Source organism: Python bivittatus, unplaced genomic scaffold, assembly GCF_059951505.1.
Source record: "Python bivittatus isolate LINGU-HERP-01145 unplaced genomic scaffold, Pbiv_v1 ctg000160_np1212, whole genome shotgun sequence".
Lineage (NCBI taxonomy): Eukaryota > Metazoa > Chordata > Lepidosauria > Squamata > Pythonidae > Python > Python bivittatus.
The window spans coordinates 7,371,941-7,397,849 of NW_028277076.1; the positions used below are offsets into that span (position 1 = coordinate 7,371,941).

A 25,909-nucleotide genomic window follows, 5' to 3' on the forward strand; every position below is an offset into this window, starting at 1 on the left:
AGAAAAAAAAGAAGGAAGGAAGGAAGGAAGGAAGGAAGGAAGGAAGGAAGGAAGGAAGGAAGGAAGGAAGGAAGGAAGGAAGGAAGGAAGGAAGGAAGGAAGGAAGGAAGGAAGGAAGGAAGGAAGGAAGGGATTTATACAGGAGAGAAGGGAGAAATCTGGCTATGAACAAAATCTTGATTCAGCCTTTTACCATCCTTGCCCAACTAGGCCGATAAGCTTTCGTCGACTTGTCCGAGCGTGCGTTAGTGCGCACGATACCCACAATTTCCAGCTGCAGTTGGAGTCCAACGTCGCTGGAAAACAGCTGGCGGGAATTCTTGCAAAAGCCGCCGGACAAAGGAAAATCAAGGAATTGGACCCCGCGTCGCGCTTTTCTCGGCCTGATGACGGCTAAATGAAAGATTCGCCTTCCCCCCCAACGGTGTTCTCCGAGGTTAACCTCAGACTTTGAAACGACCCTTTGCCCCAAGGGACACAGAAAGAGAATTACGTTTTTTGCACCACACCGAAGGCTAGAGAACACAAAGGGAGGAACAAAAAATCCAAATGGCATGCAAGAAGGGTCTTAAGATGAGACTTCAGGTGGTGATCTTTTCAATCTAGACCCCCCCCCTTGAAAAAAGAGGAGCCAGAAAAATTGGGGGCCCTTTTGCAGAATGGAACAGGGGAAGAAATCTATGTTAACCTAGTACCCTAGGAGGTCCACAAATACAAATGTGTGTCAGTTCATCTTTAAAAGCTTAAGCCGTCGCTCTTCCTCTCTTTCACATCCAACCCTCAACCTCAGCTTAAAGAATCTTTTCGGAGTTTTTACAGGGAAAAGAAAGCCAACCTCAAAACGCAACGGAGGAAGGGGTGACAGTGCAGAAGTCAACTCTATTTACACGCATCCGTAGCTAAAACTAAAAAACCCAACCCCACAGCTGAAACCATTGTTTTAAAACCACTGTGGCGTTGGCCACTTAAAAAAAAAAAAATAATAATAATAATAAAAGCATCGCTTAAGCTGGTTACTGGGTTATAAATGGACTGCTGTTCTTTCATTCTCTACGAGGATCGGACTTTTTCACCGTGCAATGCACAAGCAGAGCTCGATTTGACAGGTGGGCGCTTGAAGGGCGATCTGATCTCCTTTCTTTGGTGGAACAGCGAGAAAAGCATAGCCGTTGCAAATATTCGGCCCTTGGCGTTTGCACTGTTCATGCGGGAGAAAATTGCTTGTGCAAAACCACTCCCCCCTTCTCACCAGCACGTCGGTCAGGACCAAAATCACAGCGGCTGCACTCAGAATGTGGTCCAAACACTTCGTTCACTGCTCAACCCGAGGGCGTAAGGATTCCCCCGTACCCATTCACAGAAACAAATTTAAAAAAAAATTGTGGAGTCTGCAACAAAGAGAGACGGGTTTAGTTTCTTTCAAGAGCTTCGGGAAGTGCCACAACGCTCTGTGCGATCGAGTTTTTGTTCCAGCAGAAAGAAATAGAGCGGGAAGATCGAGCCACAAGAAAAAAGAAAACGGGAACGTAAAACGGGTTCTAGGAAAAGCTTCAGGACTGAAAGCAAGTTCTGGCAAATAGAAAATGATGGGCTCGTTCTTGGCCTTTCCTGCACAGAATAAATTCAGACATCATATAAATAGAGCAGTGAAACATTAATTTTTTTCACCTACAACATCAAATACGTATAAATAAATTCTAGTGTTTTATTTTCACCGGAGGAACAGAAAGGGCTGGGAGGGCAGAGCAAAGGGATCCCTTGAGAATCTTTTCTATCGTAAGGGTTGCATTTCTGATTTAAATTTCTACCAGAAGGTCTTCTATGATCTTTTGCATCTAACCATCAATCTAGCTTCCCCCACAACTGAAAGACAAATGCATCCCCCCACAAAAAAGGAATATATATATATATATATATATATATATATATATATATATATATATATCTCACTACAGGTGCAAAGCAGCTATGCCAGGAAGAACCAGATGCCAATTTGTTAACCTTTGCACGGAGCTGGCCAGGCCAAATCAAAATGTTTTTGAGACGATTTGCGTGAGAAATTCAGCGGCTTGTCCTATTTTTCAAGCAGATGGCTAGAACGAAGCCAAGGAGGGGAAAATCACAGGGGGGTAACAAAGGCCCATCTTCAAAATAACGGAAATCTTTGCAAAATTCAGGAGGCAAATATCTGACACCAATATTACTAAATTTCCAACAACTAAAACAGCTAGAAGCAGCACTTTGGCCCCCTCCCCAAAAGTTAATCCCCTTAAGAAATGACACCTCCCCAGCAATGTACTTATTTCATTTAAAAGCACCCTCAACTTTAAACCCCTAGAGATGGTTATTTCTAGGAAGGGACTCAAACACACCCTGGCGAAGCAAAGAAGCCGGAAAAACCCGAAGGACGGTAAAGCTTTTGCAGCAAAAATGAAAAAATAAAGCCTGTTTTGACTGCTAGCTGAATAAAAATTCAAAACTGCCTCTTTTTGAGAGCCTGTGAGTCAAATCCTGCATGCAATATTGCTGCTTTTGAAATACATTCTTTTTTTCAAAATGCGGTCTTTGGAACAGCAGCTAAGAAGCTGGTGGGACACCTTGATCTAAAGGACCAGATTGCATTTAAAGTTTATCAGACTCTCAGCCACAGCCTTTCCTGGTTTTCGGCCAAACTTGTCTAAACAGGAGGACATCTGGAAGATGCTAAGCTCGCTGACAACATCTAGCATCTTTTCCCCCCCCCCCCAAAATATGCAGAGTTGCCCCACTAATCTCTTTTCTAGCAAAACAGTGATGGAGCAAGAATGCAAATTGTCACTTTCTGCTATCAAAAACATCGTGGTGGGAGGGGGGAGAAGAAAAGAAAAACGTTAAAACCTCTCTGCATGCTATGTTATTTTTTTTTTATTATTATCTTTGAAGGGATAAAACTCTCTTATCTGCCCTGATTTATTACCAAGACAGTGTTCTGGTCAGTTTCTGCAGAAACTGACAGTTGAAAGCAAGATAGGAAAGGGGGATGAAGGTAAGCCTACTCACCTTGCAAATAAAAATAAAATGAGAGCGCAGAGAAGGAATACAGAGCAATGATGAACCGAGGGGGGAGGATGGGGAGGGCAAAAAACAGAAGAAAAGGGGGAAGGAGGGAGGAGAGAGAGAAAAAACATACGTTCCAAGCTCAAACCACAATCATGTAAGCATATGCCTTTACAGCGATCCAGTGTTTCTCGGCCTCTGCAGCTTTAAGATGGGTGGACTTCAACTCCCAGAATTCCCCAGCCAGCATGCTCTAAGACCTGCAGACTTCAACTCCCAGAATTCATGCTGAGAATCATGCTGGCTGGGGAATTCTGGGAGTTGAAGTCCACGCACCTTAAAGACACGGAGGTTGAGAAACACTGCTCTGGTCAAAGCAACTCTCCTAGCAGAGCCAAAAAAAAAAGCCTGAGAAACTTACGTTCCCACCCCTTGTCTAAAAATGCCATGAAAATAAATCACAAATAAAAATAAAAACAACTGCAAACTCGGGGGGGGGGGTCAGATTTGGGAAGATCCCTTACGAGACGTTCGGTGCCATCTCTCGAAACGGACGCAACACGTTGGGGGTTTGGGGACTATGCAAAGGCCTAGGAGCGATGGCCGCTATGACTTTTCTGACCTAGTTGACTTCTAACGCTTGGTCTCTCGTGTAAAAGGGAAGGGGAAGGGAGAGCGCGTGGTCGAAAACGCCTTCAGGTCAGGAGCCGAAGATCCAGGCTAGACGTAACTTCGTTGCAGAATGGAGAAAGCTGACGTAGCCTGCAGGAAAACTCTCTTTTGCTCTAGCCAAGAAGAAAGTCCATCCGAGCACGTGATTTTGGGCTTGGCAAAAGTTTCCTTTCCAGGTGAGTAAATAAGGACAGAAAGAAGAAATCTAACCAAACATGGAAAAGTTCAACTACAAAATGAAAGATGCAGCGTCCTGGGGTTTGGGTTCAAAACCCTGGCGGGCTTAGAAAAAGGAGGCGGAAGGGGAGGTTATTATTATACAAAGAAAGAAGAAGAAGAAATTGGGGGGAGGAGGAGGAGGAGGAGCAACACAGGAGGAGGACGAGAGATAATCTAGCATTTCCACTATGCAATGGGAAAAGCTTAACTCCTTAATGCTTGCTGCTACTTGCAGGTGGAGAAAACTAAAAACGGCTGAATTCGACAGGGGACTTTGAATGTTTGCTGCTGATTCTGATGGAGCTGTAGTCGGTGTTTATTAAAGCAAGCAGGCCAAGGACGAAAAAAAACCCCACAGTGCAAGAAAACATCTCGGCGTAAAGCATCTCGGAGCATCCAGCCACAGGAGTCGGGGAGGCTGCTGGGGAAGGGTGTGAATTGCAAAGCCTCTCTCTCTCTCTCTCTCTCTCTCTCGAGCAGGAGGACTGGCAGGCAGCTTGGGGGGCCCCAGAGCTTAGGCCTTGCTCTCCTCCACTTTGACAGCCTGAGGCTTGATTGCTCCCGTACGGACTGGCTTCATCTGACCAGCTGAAGGAGGGTCCTGCAGTTTCACAGCTCCAAGGCTTTTGTTCTCATCCACCCGCTGTTTTGCCTGTTTACCAATGAAGAAGGGAGAAGGGGCAGAAGGGAGAGAAGGGGAAGGGGAGAAGGGGAGAAGGGGAGAAGGGGAGAAGGGGGAAGGGGGAAGGGGAAGGGGAAGGGGGAAGGGGAAGGGGAAGGGGAAGGGGAAGGGGAAGGGGAAGGGGAAGGGGAAGGGGAAGGGAAGGGAAGGGAAGGGAAGGGAAGGGAAGGGAAGGGAAGAGAAGAGAAAAGAGAAGAGAAGAGAAGAGAAGAGAAGAGAAGAGAAGAGAAGAGAAGAGAAGAGAAGAGAAGTGAAGAGAAGAGAAGAGAAGAGGGAAGGGAAGGGAAGGGAAGGGAAGGGAAGGGAAGGGAAGGGAAGGGAAGGGAAGAAGGAAGAAGAGAAGAAGGGAGAAAGGAGAAAGGAGAAAGGAGAAAGGAGAAAGGAGAAAGGAGAAAGGAGAAAGGAGAAAGGAGAGAAGGGAATGGGAAAAGAAGGAAGGAGAGAAGAAGGGCAAAGGGAGAGAAGACAAGTGAAGGGGAAGGGAATGAAAGGAAGGGAAGAAGGAAGAAGGGAGAGAGAAGAAGGGGAAGGGAAGAAGGAAGACAGAACCAAGGCAAGGTTATCTTGAGTTTCTTTCTCCTGCTTTCCATGTTCCCAGGGCTGAGTTGCCATTTCTCTCCCCTTCCATTCCTTCCTTCCCCAAGAGGATCCATTCCTTTCCTAAGGTCACCTCTACAATCCTTTACAGAACTTCAGATACTGCCGAGGGGTGAATGGAGAACGGTGCAGATTAAGTCCTGGACTTCCGCAACATCCAGCCGAGGGAACAGTTCTCGTTCCCCAGAATCCCCAAGAAGTTAGGGGACCGAGAGGACCAATGCCAAGCCATCATATCCTACAGTCATCAAATTTTGCTTCACTTCTCTGCCTCTGCCTGGTGGGAAAGCCAGGTTTGATTTCACAAGCTAAGTTGTTCAAGGGACAACTAACTCCCTCTTAGGACACCATGCCTACGTCCACGCCACAATTTTACCTGTTGAATGTAATGCCTTTGTACGGAGCTCATGTTGACGGCCGGTCCGGAGGACTTCCCACTGGGGCTAGCAGAACTGGGCCTGGGAAGGGAGGAGAAGGGGATGGTAGTGGAAGATAAGAAACAGTAGAGAGAAGAACATGAATCATCATTTACAGTCAAGAATGGATTCACTGCACAAGCTTGGTGTGAAAGCAATCAACCTTTCCAATAATCCTCAATGCTCTATGAGCTGAATTCCCAACGTAATTTGAATCAACTTAACTTCTCAAGGCAATTCCCAGCTACTCATGGACTCTATTTGTAAATGTTGAGCTTGCAGGGGAACAACCTCCCTTTTTCTTGCCTTGATTTTACAAGGGCTTATGCTGTAGGATAATCAAGCCTCCAACAAGGAAGAAAAAAATGTTCTTGCGTTGCAACAAACCACAATTTGAAAAGACTTAGACTAGTGGGATGGGAGAAGCCAGCCCATCTTCCCTTTCCAGGGTCTTCTCTGGTACCTTCTGCAGATGAAATGGGCCTACAATCCAACCAGTGGAGAAGACCCCTTTTAAGGGGACAATCTCGCTAGAAATAAGTAAAAATGCATTTCTTACAGCTGGAACCCCACTGCCCTCTTCTTCCCAGCCAAATAAATCCAAACTTTGCATTTCACCTATAAGCATGAGAAGACGGAATGGATCCTCCAGGGACTATGTTCTGTTTAGTGTCTGTGAAGGGGAATCCTTTGATTTCCATGTGAGAGGACTAGAAGAAAAAAGTGAGCAAAAAACAATGGTTTATCTGCAGGAAAGGGGACGTTAGAGACATATGGGCTAAACCTTTTGGTGTCCCACCAAACCACAGCTCAACAGCTTTTTTTGAAATAAGCTTTCTGGAGCACCGCACCCGCAGAGAGGTGGGGCATGAAAAACCGGCTGGGGAAAAGGGACTGTTCCGTTTTTTTCTAGTTCCCCAACTCTTAGGGAAGAGCGTCCAGGGTTGTTCAGAATTTCAAATTTCCGAAAGCCAAAATGTGAGCTCCGTGCCACCTAATTCCATTCAGATGCTTGGAGGTTCTAAACCTGCATCTCTAGAAGGTGTTCACAGGCATGCGGCCAAGGTAGGCCCCATGCAGCCTACACTGTAGTAGCCAACTCTCAATGATAGGAAGGTTTCTATTGAAAGGAACCCTCACGAAAATGTTATTTTAAGAATAACTAAGGCATACATGCACACAGACACAGAGTCACGACTTACCTCCCTGTTTGTAGCAAGGACAGAGGGCTGGGAATTGGGAGACAGGATCCTACGCGGAGCTCCAACTGGGAGGTTCTGGCCTTGGGGCAGTTGGATGGACTGTGACAGTAAGAGAGGCTGTTGGCCAGAACCGTAACGGGCCATCGGAAGCTGGGATCCCGGAATTGACATTGTCAGCTGTGGGTTGACAAGCAGAGAGTCATTCTACGGAAGGCACCCGTTTGACCAACCACTGAGTTTGGGACGGTGCCCAAGTGCCACTGGCATGAATAAATGTCATTCAGCTGTTGTCTCTCTACAAAAAGGAGACCCCCTTTCCGCTCGTGGTACAACTGGTGAAAACTAGACCACCTTTCTGTAACTCCTCAAGGATGGTTTGAGCTTCACGACGAGATGTTTTCTCGCTGGGCAAAGTAACAATTAGTCTAGTCCAGTGTTTCTGAACCTCAGCAACTTTAAGATGGGTGGACTTCAACTCCGCACGCTGGTTGGAGAATTCTGAGAGTTGAAGTCCATGTACCTTAAAGCAGGGTTCCTCAACCTTGGCAACTTTAAGACGGGTGGACTTCAACTCCCAGAATTCCCCAGCCAGCCTTGAAGTTGAAGTCCACCTGTCTTAAAGTTGCCAACGTTGAGGAACCCTGCCTTAAAGCACACTGGCTTGGGAAGTCTGGGAGCTGAAGTCCATGCATCTTAAAGCATACTGACTGGGGATTCTGGGAACTGAAGTGCGTGCATCTTAAAGCATGCTGGCTGGGGAATTCTGGGAGTTGAAGTCCACACATCTTAAAGCACACTGACTGGAGCTGAAGTCCACACCTCTTAAATTTGCTGAGGTTGAGAAACCCTGGACTAGTCGGTACAACTTTGCTGCTCGGCCACCACTTAAGACGAAACTCCGCGGAAAAAAGCGATGGCCACGGGAGCCATCCTGACCTGTGTCAGCTGCGAATCCATCATCTGGGATGCTCCCATGGCAGACGCCTGGTTGATCTGACCCTCGTAAACCAGAGCCTGGCTGCCATTCACCGGCTGGTAAGGGGACCCCGACTGCGTCTTCACCATCTCCAAAGGCTGCATGCCCGGGAAGGCGGAATAGGGCGGTTTCAAAGCCGTGCCTCCTGCCAGGACCATCGTGCTGGGCTGGGATAAGCTGGGATGCATGTACACCTGAGACCTGGAGGAGGGAAAAGCAGGTGCATCAGGAAGGGAGGAGGCCGAAGAATAGCCCTCTTGGCGAAAGACCGCTTCTGCCGATTTTTTTAAGACCAGGGAAAACCTGAACCCAAGCACACAGGTTGTTTTTACTGTCTAAAAAACAGGCAAGCAGGTCGCCTTTGCTTTACATTTCCTGTTTGCTCTGGATCAAGCAAGTATTTGAAAGGCAACTTTCCCCTTATCACCACCAGGAGGGTGCAAAAATCAACTGGGGGAAACTGGGGGAAACTCTATTCCTGTTACCACCAACGGGTCTTGCTCAGAGACCAAGAGCTGGGCCTTTTCAGTAGCCAGACAGTGCTCTACAACTACTGTCATATTATACACCAGATGGGCTTCACTGTGGTTTTTTTCCCCCCGTATACCACTTTTGAAGATTTCAGAAGGAAGACCAGAAGAAGACAAATAGAGGAGAAAAAGAACAATGAGAAAGAGGAGGAAGAGAAGAAGAAAGAGGAAAAGAGGAGGAGGAGGAGAGGGGACGGAGAAGGAGAAGGAGGAGAAGGAGGAAAAGAGGAGGAGGAGGAGGAGGAGGAGGAGGAGGAGGAGGAGGAGGAGGAGGAGACCACGACAAACAAGAGGAAGAAGCCAACTTGGAGGAGAACCCCACCCCACCCCACCCCCACCCGCTCTTTCATCTTGACAATTATCCTACTAGGGCAGGACTGGAAATGGTGCCTCCAGTGGTGAAGCCAGGGGGCTGAACAGGGGCTCATCCTGTCACCTGAAGGGAGGGATGGAGCTGTAGATCTCCTGGGACTGTGAAACCGGAAGGCCACCCCTCAAGCCGAGCTGAGCCTGGGCTTGCAAGGAAGTGTGGAGGGAGAGTGGGATCTGCTGAGCAGCAGCAGCAGCCGCCTAAGAGGGGGAGAGAAGAAACACCGAGGATGAAGTCCAAGCACCAGGACAGGAAGGTCCGTCATCCGAGAAGACAATCCCAACCTGAGGTGGATGGACGTAAAGCCAGAACTCTCAGCCGTGGCCAGGCTGGTTGAGGAATTCTGGACATTCCGAAGTCCACCTCTGGAGAGCACCCATGTTGGGGAAGGCAACAGTTTAAGGGCCCTTCCCACAATCCTGAACCAGCATTTCCCATGGTTCCTATTGCTCTCCAGGCCTTGGATCTCTGAATTAAAACTAGATTAAAATTAAAACTTGATTAAAAAAATAAACCCACATTTGATTGGTGGAGGTGCTAGTCTTTACATACAATAGGCAGGATGAGTATTCACCAGGCGTATGCCTAAGCTTGCACACATTCACACACACACGGACACACACAAAGCAGTGACTTACCTGTTGATAGCTTTGTTGCTGAGGTATTGTCGGGGGAACAAGCCGCGGTTGGCTGGCAAACACATGGCCATCTAAATACAGGGGTGTGATGTGGTTACCTAGAACAGGTTGGGAGAGAAGCGAGACGTTAATCTCGTCCATACCAGAAGACAGTTGAATACTTACCAAACGTCTGCTCTTGATCTTCCTTCTACTTGAAGTTGCAAAAGTCTCTCCCTATTCTGAACATGGCAGCAGGACCAGGAGTCTCTCAGCCGTAGAATCTCTTCAAACACCCTTTGGCTGATTGCACAGTAAGGGGTTCAGTAGGATCCATTGGAAACATCACAGAGACTGAGGAACCCACTACAACAGTAAGCTTTCAATATAGCTTGCACGAGCTCTTCTGTAATGATATGTAGGAATGACCTTGAGAGACTGGGCCCAGAGGCACAGCCAAGGGAATGGTCAGATAAGAGACAGCATAGCCCTCAGCTGGAGAGTGGGATGGGCAAGAGGCTCAGAAGGGACCCTCCCTAATTTCTTGGGCTGTAAAGGAGTCGGGGGGAGAACTGTACTTTCAGACTTGCAAGATTTTGTCAATGTAGCCTTACAATAAAGCGGAATTAGCTCATCTGGTTTTGTTTCCTGTCTGGTCCACCTGGTAAGGCTGACACCTTCTCAAAATTCAAAAAGGCCTGGGAATATTGCAAAAAAATTCCATCCAGCACTCCAAGAACAGGTTGTCTACTCACTCTGACTGGGAACAAGCAAGCAACCTAGTTCCTCTAAGTAACCAAAAAGTCACGGGGATGACATCATCTTCTCAAATACCAGAGGAGTTGGACAAAGAAATGAGCATTCAGGGGAAATGAAGAGATTTTTAGGGAGGCTTCCTAACTCAGTGATGGATTACCTCTCCTCAACCCCAACTGGGTTCCTTTGGACCTTTTAACCAATTCTCCTGCTTAAAAGGTTCAAAGAGAAGCAGAAGTCACCAGTTCAAGACGAAGAACAACACTTCAAAACAGTAAAAGGAGTCCGAAAATGGAACCACCGGCTTCACCAGATGTAACAAGAGACTGGACAGCCATCAGTCAGAGGGGCTTTATTCTGGATTCCTACACTGTTTGGAGTCCATGGCTTTATGAGTTCTTTCCACCTGTCTACAAGTCAAAAAACGGACGACCCACCTGGAATTGAAGCAGAAGGTGCGACAGATGCCACGGGCATGGGTGAAACAGAAACCCCACCAAAGGAGCTGTAGCTGACCCCACTGGAAGCCCCGATGCTGGATGGAGGTTGAATGCCAGAGCCAACGCCTCCAGGGGAGCTCTGTTCGGGAAGGTTGGGGGAGTTTTCCCATGCTTTTCGGGCCGACTCCATCTGCGAGGAGAAAAAGGGACAGGAATTAGTGCCATAGCATCCAGAAAGGACTTCTGCTCCAACAGACATCACTGAAAAGTGGGGTGGGGGGAGATAAAGTCATCCTGGAGGCATGGATTGAAAATCTCTCTTGCAGGGGAGAGTGGCAGATGCTTAGCCCTGCAAGGGACATCAGAACCCCCTTTCCTTGGATGTTCAGGTTTGGTTTGAAAACCCACCACCAAACCAGACTAGAAAAAGACTTTTTCATAGAAAGAAAAGCAGATGTAACAGTAACATGTTTGGCTGAACTCTCATTTTGATATCCTGAGCAACTTAATGCATCGGATTATTTCGATGAATTCCAAGGACCTATATTGGAATCCTGCTCTTAGATAAAATTGCACCTCCAAGGAAACCTCAAAACAATGTATCTGCAGATATCTGGTTACCCTGGTTAAGGCTCTGAGGATGACAAATCAATGTTCTGAATAACTGTCCATCATCACTGGCTGCAACCAAAATGCCCACCCCCTTTTTTGCTCTACCCCAATCAGAAAAAGCTTACTTTAAGAGTGAGATCTGCTGTAGGATAAGACATGTTCAAGCTGATGCACCGGGGAAGTTGGTGATCTCTTCGAATAACAGGAAGGGACTGTGTTAGTCCAGACTGTTGAGACATAGATGGAATAAAATTAAACGCTGTTGTGTAATTCCCCAAACGACTTGGAAGACCTCCACCTCATTTCCAAAAGAAGGAGGAGATGGAGGAGGAAGAAGTAGAAAAGAAGATGAAAATGGAGAGGAATAAAATAGGAGCAGAAGATGAAGAAGGAGAAGGAGAAAATGAAAAAGGAAGGGAAAGAGGATGAGAAGATGAAGGAGAAGAAAAAGATGGAGAGAGAGAAGGAGGAGGAGGAGAGGAAGAGGAAGAAGTGGAGAAGCTGAACGAGAAGAAAAAGATGAAGAAGGGGAAAGAGGAAGAGAAGATGGAGAAGAAAAAGAAAAAGTTGGAGAAGGAGAAGGAGAAGGAGGAAGTGGAGACGGAGAAGCTGAAAAGGGAGAAGAAGAAGGTAGGAGGCGGCGAAGATGAAGAAGGAGAAGGCGGAAATAGAGAAGATGAAACAGAAGAAAAAGATGAAGAAGATGAAGAAGGAAAAAGAAGAAAAAGAAGAAAAGGAGGAGGAGGAGATCAACAGCAAAATATTCTTACATTGCTGGCTAGGACATTCTGTAATTTTGCAACTGGGTTAGCTGCTGTCCCAGGGGCCGAGCCAGGGGGGAGGCTGAAGTCCGAATCCTGCAACAAATTTGTCTCTTTGATCAATCAGTCCTCAACACTGCAACTTGGTTTACTGGAAAGCAACAATTATAAATCTCCTAGAGGGAGGGGGTGGAGCAGAAGCATCTTTGATTTGTTGTTCCTCCCCCCCCCCCCCCGTTTCTTTAGAGAGAAAAAAGGGAGAGGAGGAGAAGGGGGGGTTGGACCAGCAACGAAACCGCAAAGCAAGGGAACAACCCCCTTCCGCTGGGGCACCCGGACCTCTCTCGGCAGAAGCCCAGGTGTAGGAAGAAGGGAGGAGGAATGGCCAGAGCGCAGATGTCAAGAAGCCCAAACCATCCTCACTTTAGGATTCACTCCGAATTCAATGGGCGGAACGGGAAGAACCGAGTCCACATGAATCTCCACCCCGTTGACTGGTGGGATGTTGCCCTCAAGGCGCTCTGCCCCTTCGGAGCCTTTTCGGTTTTTCAAGGAGCGCTCGTTCCCGATGGGCCCCGGCTTGTGGTCCTTGGTTTGAGACAGGGCCAGTTCCGAATCCTGAACGAGAAAACAGAGAGACCGAGATGGATGGATGGATGGATGGATGGATGGATGGATGGATGGATGGATGGATGGAAGGAAGGAAGGAAGGAAGGAAGGAAGGAGGGAGGGAGGGAGGGAGGGAGGGTGGAGAAAGAGGGACAGACCAAAGGGAGGGAGGGGAGGGGAAAGAGGGAAGGAAAGAAGGAAGGAAAGGAGGAGGAAAAGGGATGGGAAAAGAGAGGAAGGGGATGGAAAAAGAGGGAAGGAAAGAAGGAGAAAGAGGGATGGGAAAGAAGGAGAAAGAGGGATGGGAAAAAAGGAGAGGAAGGAAGGAAGGAAGGAAGGAAGGAAGGAAGGAAGGAAGGAAGGAAGGAAGGAAGGAAGGAAGGAAGGAAGGAAGGAAGGCAGGCAGGCAGGCAGGCAGGCAGGCAGGCAGGCAGGCAGGCAGGCAGGCAGGCCGGCAGGAAACAGAGAGATGGAAGGTGGGTGGGTGGGAAGGAAGGAGGGAAGGAAGACGAGAGAGGGGAGGAAGGATGGAGGAAAGGAGGGAAGGAAATGGAGAAGGAAGGAAGGAAGGATGGAGGATAGGAGGGAAGGAAACAGATGGAAGGTAGGAAGGTAGGAAGGAAGGAAGGTAGGAAGGAAGGAAGGAAGGAAGGAAGGAAGGAAGGAAGGAAGGAGGGAGGGAGGGAGGGAGGGAGGGAGGGAGGGAGGGAGGAAGGAAGGAAGGAAGGAAGGAAGGAAGGAAGGAAGGAAGGAAGGAAGGAAGGAAGGAAAACAGACAGACAGACAGACAGACAGACAGACAGAGGCAGGGATAAAGGGAAAAGGGAGGAGAGGAAGGTACTTTTCATTTCATTTTTAAGACAACCAACAGGCCGAAACAGAACCCCAGATGAAAAAGGCCACCCTCCCCTCCCCATAAATGGATGGCCCTGCTTTCATCCTCCCCTTCCAACTGGGGGCTTCCACCAGACACCCAATAAGCCCAAGACCCCCCCCAACCCCCTCAGCCCCCTCCAACTCCAGTCAAGCTCCACTACTCGGGACTAGAACCAGGGTTACCTTTTTATCCAACTGCTTCGGAGCTGGCTCTTTCGGGCCGTCCGCCTTGGCCTCCCCCAGACCATTTCCACTCATCTCCTCCGGCTTGAGGGTGCCGTACGGAGAACTGCGCTGAGAAGAGGTGGCTGAGGACTCCCGCGACTCTGCGCTCAGGTCAATCCCGCTGTCTCCCTGGCTGCCTTTGAACCCCTGTGACCAAGAGGACGAGAAGGGTCAAGTCACTGTTTTTCAACCTCGGCAACTTTAAGATGGGTGGACCAACTCCCAGAATTCCCCAGCCAGCATGCTGGCTGAGGAATTCTGGGAGTTGAAGTCCACCCATCTTAAAATTGCCGAGGTTGAGAAACACTGGGTTAGAAGGAGCCCTGGAACGAAAAGCCAGGGCCAATCAGAAAACAAATCTTCACCATCCACAGCAGAAAGAAAGGTGTGCAAAGTTCCCTTTTTGGGTAGGAAAAATTAGAAGGGGTGGAGGGTGAGGGGGAACCATACCAGCCAGCAAAAGGAGGTCGGTGGATCAAAAGTTGAACATGTGCCAACTTGTTTTAGTTTTTATAATAATTTTATTAAAATTACAAGAACAGATAAAACTAAGACAAACTATAAAAAAGAAAAAGGTAGAAAGAAAAAATAAAATGCAGGGAGGAAAAAGAGAAAAAAGGAAAAAAGGAAAAGACAAGAATGAAGTCGCTCCCCTCTTCGTTCCCGCAAGTATATATAATTTTACTGTCCCTTAAAATACAACACACAATCTCTTCATCCTATATCTCACCTCCTTCTCTATAAACAAATCTTTAAAACTTCATCCTCCCTCCTAATCAGCCAAAGTCCATTAAGGGTTACCAGAAATAACGACCTATCTATTATAAACTTAATCTAATAAACTCACTTGAACTCCTCCCTTTTACATGAATACCTCATTTTCTATTTTTAAAACAAATCCCCCAAACCTCATCATTCAATTCCAATCTATAAAAATCCAAGAAAAATGACCAGAAAGAACAACATAACTATTGTTAACCTTCATCAGATAAATTTAAAATGCAACACATAACTTCTTTCCCATATAACTCTTACCTAGGAGCAAAATCTTAAAACATCATCATCCAATTTCTGGCCATTTTTAATGGATTTTTGTGGAACATGAGCCAACCTGTGTGATGCTGCTGCAAAAAAAGCCAAGGCAATCTTTGGCTGCCTCAGGAGGAGCCAAGGTCCAGAGATGTTGCTCTGACTGGCTAAGACCAGCTTAGCAAGACCCTTGTCCCAATAGGTATATAGATCATCAACTCTCCTTGGCATGAGAGAATCACAGATTGGGCACCACTGACCTCGGCAGAGCTGGACTCGTTACCGATAAAGGTGCCAACGGGTTTGCTCCAGGAATCGGGACCAGCCGACTGAACGGACAGCGCTGCCACAAAAGCAGAGAGGTGAGATTTAGAGGCGGGATGGGAGCTCTGGAAACCTATGCTGCTCTAGAAGCGTAATAAAGATCTGATTGATTGCATGGTGGCATCTGGCTTCAAATGCCAAACGGTAGGACCGGCTGTGACCTGGGTTCACCTGCACTATTGGTCTCCCAGATCTCCGTCCCCAGGGTGTTCCGAGGCACCGAGACGTCCCCTTGTTCCAGGCACAGGCTGTTCTGCTTCTTCGCAAACCGAGGTGGGATGCGGGATTGAAGGACGCGGCCTTTAGATGGAGCCTACGAAATGAGAAAAACGCCGGCATTAGGACCCTTCCCAAGCACCATTCCTCTGAGTTTGGAGTTCTCAACTTCATGGACCCTTTGGGGATCCATGGGTAGATTTCAGGGGGTCCTGAAAACATGGCAACTTTATTCTCACTAACTGTGAAGGAATGGTTGGATGAAGGCCGCGCTCGGGGAGATAAGCATTCCCTTAGTCCCCAACAGGAGCGTGGGAAGGTTAAGATGATGAGACTGGCACAACCCTAAGGAATTCACGGTGTTTTGGCTTGCTGGCTTGGGAAGTCAGAGTCTGGAGAGATTGATGTCAGGTTCAGCCCAAAGAACTCCACGAGACAGTGCAGATATAGTTCTGCTGCATTTATTAGCTTCCACCTCAAGACAGAAATCTCTCCAAACTGAATCTAACTTCCCAAGCCAGCAAGTCACAACACCGTGAATTCCTTAGGGTGGTGCCAGTCTCATCTTCTTAAACTTCCCACGCTCCTGTTGGGGGCTAAGGGAATGCTTATCTCCCCGAGCGCGGCCTTCATCCAACCATTCTTTCACACTAACCTCTAAGTGAAGTTTAGCATTTCATTCCATGCGGTAGGCGGCAAAGTCATTTAGGGCCTCCAGCCTCCAAAATGTTTGCTAGCTTCAAAGAAATCACACTATCTACCATTATTATGCCCTAAAATGTTCATGGATTAATAATGAAGCGCATATATCACAGTTCGACATGTATGTTATTTTTTTTCCCCTATTTGGAGAATGACATTGGACCATAACTGGTCTCCTTTGCAATACAATCTCAACCTATGGATTGGATGGTATGTATTTAAATAGATTTTTCTGCGAAGGGGCCAGTAGATTTGCCCAAACTCTGCAAGAAGTCCCAGGCACAAAAAAAGAACTTCTGACTTAGTGGGGGCTTACCATTTTTCTTGGGACCAAGCAGTATTTTTTACGGAAAAGGAAATGATTTTTTTTTTAAAGTGCAAACAATAAAATAAGGATCGAAAAAGAGCATGTGTTGCTCTGCCCCTACTGATTCGGGGGCTGATTTTGGGATGATCTGCTACTGTCCCCATCCTGTCCTCTTTGGGATGGGAGTTTGGAGGGTTTTACGTGGCCCCCGAGGGCTCCCCAAGCTCTGTATCTTAGCTGTACCCCCACTCCCAACTGCTGAGCCTTGATGCAATTCAATTTGAGACCGGGGTGCAAAGCGCTCCTTTCTCGGAGGACAAGCAGGGCTAGATCCAGGGGAATGCGCAAAGCGACATCGAAATGCATTTGATGCATAACAATGACAGAGATTTGATCCTCTGACAGCCAGAGCAATTTAATTTAATAATACGAGGAGGTAATCATTTAAACAGATGGGGAGCCCGGCTAGGGCAGCTGGAGTTCTGCAAATCCACGTAACAGAAAAGAAAAACCCAACACATCACCCCCCTCAAGGACATTTCTTTCCAGCATTTCTCACCTGTACGGCTTGCTCCTTCTTCCTCCGTTCCTCTTCAAGCAGGCGTCGTTGTTTCTTCGTCAGGACCTCAATGAACCCTTCGCTGCTCATCGGCCCCATTTCATTCTCTTCCCCAGGTCCAGGCCCACGACTCTCCATCACGCCACCTGAGCAACGGCACGCAAGCGTTTCAGCAAAGCGTTAGTTCTGCTTTTTCTCTTCCCCTTGAAACATTAATGCAACTAGGAAACCTCCCTCTTGGAAAGCGAACTTCCGCTCAGCCCTTGAAGGCTGGAATTTGGGCTTGGAAAACCGAGAAGGGAAAATGAGGGGTTGGGAAGAGCAGGCCTGGAAACTCCTCGGGAAAAGTTGAAGATTGAAAAGGGTTCGGGTTAGAGATGGGGTGGGGAGAGGGGAAGAGTTGTACTTTCAGACTTGCAAAATTGATGTCAGCCTCGTGGGGTAAACCAGGTAGGAATCACAACCAGATGAGTTAAACCTATTTGATTGTAAAGATACATTGACAGAATTTTGCAAGTCTGAAAGTACAATTCTCCCCCACATCTCCTTTACAACTAGGGAGGGTCCCTACTGAGCCTCTTGCCCCATCCACTATCCAGCTGAGGGCTACGCTCCCTCTTATCTGACCGATCCCTTGGCAGCGTCTCTGGGCCCAGTCTCCCAAGGTCTTTCCCACATACTATTACAAGGGCAGATCCCTTGACTACAACCTATCTTTGTTCTCAGCACGAGCCTCCAACAGGTTCTTTCTGCAATGGAGTGCTGGTTTCTCCCCAGGACCCTTGAAGGAACTTACTTCCATAGCTCAGCTCGAACGGATTCAAGGTCTCTCCCTTCTCGCTGACCTGAGGGACTCCAGATTTCAGATCCCTCTCTTGCCGTTTCTCCAGGTTCTCGGCACCATTCAGGTTGGAGTGGGAACCATATGTTGAGTGGCTCCGTCCAGGACTGCCACTATCAAGAATGCCATTTTCTTCCGGAGATCTGCAGAAAACAGTGGAGAAGAGTCAACTGAACTGAAAATCAGAGAATCTCCAAGTTGGAAGAGGACACCAAGGCCACAATTATCTAACCCCCATCCAGTTCAGGAGTCCAAATGAAAGCATTGCTCTCAGATGGTTGTTTGGGGACGTGCTCCAAAAAACCCACTGTGTGCCATGACAAACCAGCCTCTCATTCATGCCAGTTGCAATACAATCTTTCATTGGCTGGCTCCTGTAGAGAGTAAGGAAGATGACCTTGACAGAAATACACAAGAAATATGCCTAGCAAAAGGGGCTAAAGCATTTTTTAAGTCCAGAGCAACGAGATAACATTCAGAAGTGATGCAAATAGACACCTCCCTACTTCACAGGAGTGTAAGAAGGGGGAGAAAGTCCAGCACAATCTGATTGGCATGATTCTGTTATAGTCAATTTCAATAAAAGTAGTTTTAGTCTTCCCGTGGAGTTGATTTCCTGGTCTGGTCTACCTAGTGGGGCTGACATCAGGGAGGTGTCTACGTGAGTCACTTCCAAACGTTATCTCGTCCTTTTGCCTAAGTAACAGTTCTTGCACATTTCCATCAAGGTAACCTTCCTTATTCTCTAGAACTCCCCTTTAGTATTAGGCACAACACATTTAGATTTGAATCGTTTCAAAACACCCGATTTCAAGTTCAAAGCCTCCTGTTTCGAGGGCAGGCCCGGTCATGTTCTCAAACTGGGGGGGGGGGGTTCATATTCAAGATGGTTCAAACCAAAATGTGTTGCATTCATCACTGCTCTGGAAATATCTGATCATTTCACGGATAAGCATCAAAAATTATGATGCAGCATCAACATTTGGAGAACATATTCAAGATTCTGGGGAACTGATAAGGCCCTGCCTCCATGGGTCATTTAATAAAGAGAATTTATGTAGTTCAGGGTTGAACTGTTGGGTTCTTGGTGTTCTCTCAGCTTGATCGTTTTCCTGCAGATGTTTCATTGCTAGGCTAAGTAACATGATCAGCGTGCCAAGCATGAATTTGCAAATTACGATGGTTTTACAAGCATTATTTAAGCCACTAATCACACTTCCTTGAAGCAACCTTGGGTTATGTTTCGGAAGATAGCCTATGTTTCGGAAGCATATGTTTCGGAAGATAGCCTTTTAATGGGTTGGGCTATGAGGTCCACTCTGTATCTAAATACAGTCTCTTTTCTTAAGTGGAGGGAAAGATACAAGATGGAGGGGCTTACCTTTTGCTTTTCATCTGTAGCCCGTTCTGCTGGCTTTCATAGTGGGATGCTGGCCTGTTCCCACCAGCTCGTACGGCTTTCTCCCCAAATCCTACTGGATCAGATTTCCGGCTTTGTCGATCTACAACGGGCCTCTGGCTGGAGAAACTCCTCTTGGCCAGATCTCTCTTTTCCCCCAAGGTGCTACCGGGAAGCCCGCCATCCAACGGTGCCTCGTTCTCTGAGGTCCCGCCGCCTCCACCCCACCTCTCCCGCCTTTCGCTGAAGTCGCTGCTCTCAGAGGCAGTCTCCCACTCTTCATTGGCATGATCAGAGGAATTCTGATAGGACAGTTCTGGAGATCTTCTGGTAGAGGGGCCGTTATAATCAGTCATGATCAGTTTGGCTCTCCCGGGCCACTGGCAAGCTACGAGATTGGCTCCACCATCTTCGGGGTTCCACTGACCCACAGACTCGCGCTCCTGCCTCAAGCGCCTGAATCGGGGAGGTTTGTCTTGCCGAGGCGGACGCCGTCGGCGGAACGGCCGGTTCTCAACGTTTTCAGGATCACCTCCGTAGTCCTCTTCAAAAGGCCGCCTGCTAAACGAGTCTGAAGCCTTGTAGGACTCTTGGCTGTAATCCCTCTCGGGCGGGCGCCTGAATCCAAAGGTGTCCAGAGGGGTGTTGTGGCCGTATTCCTGCCAAGTATTTCCCCCATTTCTGCCCTGCCATTGGGAAGGCTCCTTGGAAACGAAACCTCGTCGCCCGTAACTGGAGTTGCTCAGTCTTGGTGGCAGCGATCGCCCAAAAGCTCGCGGGGTCCTCAACTTGGCATCCAGGGCACCCTGCTCATCTGAATATATCTTATTGGACCTCCAGGAGTCACGGAAATCCCCTTTCTTGAGGTCACCCTCTTCTCTTTCGGCAAGGGAGCCCTCATTATTATTCTCAGAGGCCCGCTGACGCCGGCGCTTTGGCAGCTCTTCATACTCGGAGCCTTCGCTGTGGGTCTCGCTCGCAATCCGGCGTCTGGGCTTCCCCCGTGGGAATTCTTCCACCTGATTGAACTCTCTCAAGGCTCGTCCCCTGCTGCTTCTTTGGGGACCGCTCACGCTGCTGCTGTTATAACCTCCTCTGAGATTACCACCACCAGCACCACCACATCCCACTGTGTTGCCACGGCCTCGGAACGTGAATTCTCGGAAGCCACGGCCTCGCCCTCGTCCTTGTCCCCGTCCACCAAAGGCCTGCTCCTCATCAATGAAGATCCAATTATTTCTTTTGGTTGGGGGCAGGTCAGCAGACTCCCTTGACTGATGCTTGCCCTCCCAGTCCTTGACAGTCTTCTCATTCTCCTCTTTGCTAGCATCCACTTCTTCGTGAGGTCTCTCAGGGTCCTGGACAGGAGTTCGAGGGGAGCATTTTTCCTCCAACAAACGGTAGTGAGCAGAGTGGACTGCCACTCCAGAATCGACCTCCTCTGACACCTTCAAAGAAGGGGCCTTTTCTTTAGCTGGATGGGAAGCCTCTTCACTCTCCACTTTCACCTTCTCCAGTTCTTTCTCCTTCTCCTCAACTTTGAGAGCTTTCAGTACTGGCTTCTTAATTGGTCCAGATCGACGAGCTCTCCCCGTTTGCTCTTGCTGCTGTTGCGGCTGACCGTTGGCGTTTCGGTTCTCTGGAGTCGTCCATCCTGTTCCAGGGGTGGCTGGCTTGCTAGATGATCCTTCTTTCTTCCACATCTCAGAGCCAAACAAGGAGTCATCCTGGAACACTTCTTCTTTCCTTGAAGATGGCACTTCCAAAGGTTTCGGATAATGGCTGATCTCCCAGCCGTTGTATTCAGACTTCTTTTCATCAGCAACGGCACCGGACTCCAAAGGAGAATTCAACAGGCTCCTGTCGCAAGGATCGGAAAGGTCAGAAGCACACTCAGGGTGCTGAAAGATGCACTCTTGTGGTGCCCTTTGGGCAGGACTGACACACCTGTCAAAATTTCTCTGGGGTTTCTTGTCAAAGGAGTTTAAGTAGTCTTCTCCAACTTCTTCAAAGAAGTCACGCTGGGTGTTTAGGCCTGATGGTGCAGAGTAAGAACTTTCAGCCCTGAAAAAGAATCCCAAAAGAAGGAATTTGATGGAGCCAACAGTAAAGAGCTGGGAATCTGGAAAAATGGTAGTTTTGCATGGATACCCCACTCCTATCACCAACACTCCCCAAAGTGGTTGCCAAATTACAGCTGTATTACAGTAGGAGGGAGAAATAAAGATGTGAGAGCAGAGGGCTCATATGGTCTCTACTGAATTGCAGATAAATGCAAATGAAATCAATTTTAATTTTTGCCCGTACAGGTAGCCCTCGCTATCCGACCAGGATAAGGACCGGAATTTAGGTTGCTAAGTGATTTGGCCGTTAAGCAAATCAGAACTGCTGTTACCTTTTTTAAGACGATTAGGGCTAAGGTTGAATTTACACAGGGGTCATAAAGCACTTTTCCCAAGGCCGTCATAACTCCGGACTGTCGTTAAATGAACGGTTGTTAAGAAGGACTACCTGTATTGTCAACAGCTTCAATTTGGAAGGGCACACCACTCAAAAGGCCAACATTGCATAACCCTCTTCTAAAATTCTTAGATTTGTAGGTGAGAAGAATTAATGCCTTTCTTTCTACCTTCTCATACTGGAGAAGCAAATTGCATTAATACAATCCAGGGATTAGCAGTTTTAGCACTGAGCAATCTTCTGCAACAATGCTGCTCTTTATATCTAATTTATGTAATATATAAAAATGTTTTATTTTGGCAGCAGGAGCACCAAAGAAAATAGTTTACTTAATTATTTATGTCAATTTATACGGTGGCCCGATTTAACACTGTTTTTTAGATATGAAACAGACTCCTTTGAATCAAGTTTGATACATCCATGTACTTTCTTTTAATAAAACAAGATTCGCCCTTTCTCTTCTTCTGGAATTTTTTTTGTTTTTAACTTTCCAGTCCAGCTGACAGCCCTGGAATTCTCTGGTTGTCTTCCAGCCAAATGCTAACCAGGATGGACCTGGCTTAGTTTCCAAGCCTAGGAAGGTTAAGGAGGTGCTACCATAAACCCCCCCCCCAAATCTCCTAAGATTTTAGCAACCTCACCCCCAAGATCATAAGAACACTGCATGAAATGTCACCATTTTTGCCTGGCATTTGGTGAGATCTTCTGCACAATACCCCAATCTGGGAAAGTTGACAAATAGAAAATGGGCAGGAGGAATCATTTTGAAGAACAGGAGAAAGAGTCACAACCACAACAGTCAAATAAAAGAAATCCGAGTCCCGGGCAGAACTGTAACCCGAGAAAGCATCAGACAAGACCCTCCCTAGTTTTCACGAAGATAAAGGGAGGGGGAAGCACATTCAGATTTGCAAGATTCTGTTACTATAACTTTATAATAAAAGTATATCAGCTTGCAGGATTTTGGTTTCCAAGTTTGATCTATCTTGGAGGACTGACACAAACCGGCAAGATATAGGTTACTGTTGAAGTGCCATAGATGCCAAGATGGTCACACTGCCAACCCTTGGCTTTACTCAACCAAACTGTACAAATATCTATTTAGTTATTTGCAGGATTGATATGCCCTCCTAATCAAAGATTCTGGGTAACTCCTGCAAACGTACAAATATGACTGTTTCATTAGAAAATCAGTATTATCCAAAGCACAGCCCAACCATTAAGATCACCCCCTCATTAAAAAGCAAGAAATAGAATTGACAGCAACACCATACAGGTAGCCTTTGTTTAGCGACTGCCTCATTTAATGACTGTTCACAGTTACGACAGTGATGAAAAAGTAACTTTGCGAGCGATCCTTGCATTTACGACCTTCGCAGTTCTGTAAAGCAAAGCTGAAGTAAGATCGTAAAATCATGATGTTTCACTTTGCAACTGCTTCGCTTAATGACTGTTTCACTTTGCAACTGCTTCGCTTAATGACTTAATGTTTCACTTTGCAACTGCTTCGCTTAAAGCTGAAGTAAGATCGTAAAATCATGATGTTTCACTTTGCAACTGCTTTGCTTAATGACTGAGTTGCCAGTCCCCACTGTGGTCGCTAAACGAGGATGACCTATATTTAGCATCTTAAATTCCAAGACAATTCAATCTTGGTGGGCCTGTACTTACCTGGCACGTAATCCTTCCTCCGTTACACACTCTGTTTGCTTCGGCTGGGAAACAGAACAGCTTTTGCTCGCCAAGGGGACAAAACTTTCTGGACCCCAGATGGGGGCGGCTTCCCCCGCAACTGTTTTTCTCTCCTGCAGTCCCATAGGTGGGCAGCTCTGCTCCTCCGACGGGCAGCCGCCCCCATTCACGGAATCTGGTTGCATCGCAGACTTCATAATCCCTAGCCGGGTTAGAAAGGGTGAAAATATAAATCAGAAAGCATTCAATGATGCCTAGTCATAAGAAACAGAGAGGAAGTTCCAGCATTTAAACTCTTTCCCCAATGGCACAGAAGCCAAGTCAACGCAAGACAAGTCAAATCAAACTAGACTTTATTATAATTATAGACCAGCACAGGTACAGAAGCCAACAGACAGACAGGCAAGATAGATAGATAGATAGATAGATAGATAGATAGATAGATAGATAGATAGATAGATAGATAGACAGACAGACAGACAGACAGACAGACAGACAGACAGACAGGATGGATGGATGGATGGATGGATGGATGGATGGATGGATGGATGGATGGATGGATGGATGGATGGATAGATAGATAGATAGATAGATAGATAGATAGATAGATAGATAGATAGATAGATAGATAGATAGATATGAGGGTGGATGGCTAGATAGATAAGCCTTTCTGAAAAAAAGAGAAACAGGAAAAGAACAAACAAGAGAAAAGAGAAAAAAAAATAAAACACAGTGAATGAACAGAGAAAAAAAAATAAAACACAGTGAATGAACAGGGAACTTACAAGCATCATACAATTAAAATTTTCCACATTTCATTAATTGGTTTTTAAGTGACTGAATATATTATTTTGTTCTGAAAACTACAGGTTGTTATAATATATAATACTTTGACTATAGATATGTATGTGTGCATGCGTGTATATATATATATGTAAATATACACAGACCCATACATGTTTATTACACACACACACACACACGATATGTATATTTTTACTGTAAACCCCCCAGTCACCCCACAGTGATGGCAAATTTGAAATATAAATAAATATAAATAAAATAAATAATATATAGCACTACATATAATTAACATCTCCTACAAAGGATGTGGCTACATTGACAGGAAAGGAGGGGATATGACCAAAAATATGCTGTTTTTTCCCCTCACTTCTGGGGATTCAGGATAGGGATTTAAATTGGAAACAGGAGCATTACATTTTAAGAATACTTCATGACCATTCTGCTTGTTTGTTTCTTCCCAATTGCCAGTGACGTGACTTGGGAGGACACCAAAGCTTGGGTGTTTCCATAATTTATTTGCTCTGAATCATAGGTAGCCTAAACAGAAGCGCCAACTATGATTGGGTTCTGATAGGACTCAGAGAAGCTTTGATTTGGAGATTTGTTTCTAAGACAAACAGACTGAATTTCTGAATCAAGGCCCAGAATTGCAGTGATGATCGGGAAAGATGCTGGAAAGACTTCTCCTGACTCGATTGTGAAAGAGGCTGGATGTGTACGAAGCCCCCTGTTTTTCAACAGAGTCCATTCGGAACCTCAAAGCTATTTAATCTGATTTTCGGAGTAGATCTGAGCCGTTGCATTGGCTCGAACCAATAACGGGTGTTGAATTCCCACTTGGAGTTCTACAAAGGCTCTCTGCAGCATCTTCAGATCTCTAAACTGTGGTTAGTGTAAAGAGCACTTCGCGTCGATGCACAGATATGCTTTACCTGATGGATGGAGGGTTGAAGGGTAGAAATCCACAGGAGGACGTCCTTGGGGTACCCGTGGGTCCATGTAAGAAGGTATCATCAACCATCGGGGATCAAACCCCAACATCTGTGGGTGGGCCGGGTAGAAAGTCCGCTGGGGGTGGGAAGAAGGTGGGTAGACTTGTGAGGGCTGCCAGTTCTGCATCTTGTAGAGCTGGTCCTGAAAAAAGACACACGAAAAGCTAACATATCGGTAGGACGCAGCTCCTGGACTGAAAATGAAAGGAATCCGACGAAAATTGCAACAGACAAGTCTTCATGGGCGAGACTGGGAGGTAAACAGTCTCGGGGACCCTCTATCTCTTGAAACTATGGACTATGATTTGCTCTGGGGACTGCACTTTTTAAAATTATCTTTTTCAGCCCACAAGGACCCCACCCACCACCACGGCAGGGCCTCCAGACGGCGGAAAGCAGGCTGAAATTCCCACCCTGTTTTTGGCTGAGGGCATCCCAGAGGTGGCTTCAAGATAAAACAGACACCTAACCCCCCCTCGGTGATTCCCGTCTGCGAAACCTAAGCCGATCAAAGTGGTGCTGTCGAAAAGCTGCAGTCCTCGCTAAATCCAAGCTGCCGGCAGACCCAGACAGGGCTCACCCTGATGGGACTGCGCCAGGAGCTTTGCAACAAACCCCAAATGAAGGGCAGAAGAGGCCCGCCCTAAGTCCCGCTATCGAAACGGACACTGTTTTGTTTCTCTTACTTGCTGCTTTCGCTGGAATCGCGGGGGGAGAAGCTTGGGGAACTTGCTGAACTCCTGAACAGGAGAGACTGTTTCTCGTAGCTCCTCCTCGCTGCTACTCCGGAGGGCCGTTGAGGCAGCAGGGGTCTCTTCGTCCGGGTAACCGGAAGGGGCTTCCTGGGTATGAAACTCGGGGACTGTTGAGGAGGAGGAGGAGGAGAAGGCAAAAATTGAAAGCTCCCTGCAATGATGGCACCAGTTGGGTTAGACCAGTGTTTCTCAGCCTTGGCCATGTGAAGATGGGTGGACTTCAACTCGCAGAA

The 25,909-nt window shown here is 47.1% G+C and overlaps 1 protein-coding gene and 1 non-coding gene across 3 annotated transcripts in view; both read right to left on the reverse strand.

Annotated features, from left to right (window-relative positions):
• Positions 1-15: 15 nt before the first annotated feature.
• The window catches only part of PRRC2B (proline rich coiled-coil 2B), a 49,574-nt gene continuing 23,680 nt past the window's right edge, over positions 16-25,909 (reverse strand). The window contains exons 13-33 of one of the 2 annotated variants that reach the window (XM_088147077.1): positions 25,608-25,783; positions 24,862-25,063; positions 23,105-23,327; positions 20,921-21,037; positions 18,956-20,833; positions 17,530-17,717; positions 16,734-16,879; positions 15,121-15,262; positions 14,886-14,968; positions 13,555-13,743; positions 12,310-12,504; positions 11,896-11,982; positions 11,251-11,352; positions 10,511-10,703; positions 9,339-9,436; positions 8,767-8,900; positions 7,761-8,001; positions 6,825-7,001; positions 6,241-6,332; positions 5,583-5,664; positions 16-4,579 (exon numbers count right to left, since the gene is read on the reverse strand). In XM_088147077.1, the coding sequence (XP_088003203.1) occupies positions 4,442-4,579; positions 5,583-5,664; positions 6,241-6,332; positions 6,825-7,001; positions 7,761-8,001; positions 8,767-8,900; positions 9,339-9,436; positions 10,511-10,703; positions 11,251-11,352; positions 11,896-11,982; positions 12,310-12,504; positions 13,555-13,743; positions 14,886-14,968; positions 15,121-15,262; positions 16,734-16,879; positions 17,530-17,717; positions 18,956-20,833; positions 20,921-21,037; positions 23,105-23,327; positions 24,862-25,063; positions 25,608-25,783 (4,883 nt within the window). In that variant the 3' untranslated portion in view covers positions 16-4,441. Of the gene's footprint in view, positions 4,580-5,582; positions 5,665-6,240; positions 6,333-6,824; positions 7,002-7,760; positions 8,002-8,766; positions 8,901-9,338; positions 9,437-10,510; positions 10,704-11,250; positions 11,353-11,895; positions 11,983-12,309; positions 12,505-13,554; positions 13,744-14,885; positions 14,969-15,120; positions 15,263-16,733; positions 16,880-17,529; positions 17,718-18,955; positions 21,038-23,104; positions 23,328-24,861; positions 25,064-25,607; positions 25,784-25,909 lie in introns of both variants that reach the window. The other variant, XM_088147076.1, reaches the window with a different exon arrangement.
• On the reverse strand, positions 9,585-9,671 carry LOC112543183 (small nucleolar RNA SNORD62). The gene has a single exon (XR_003086572.1). It is a non-coding gene; the product is annotated as a small nucleolar RNA SNORD62 (small nucleolar RNA).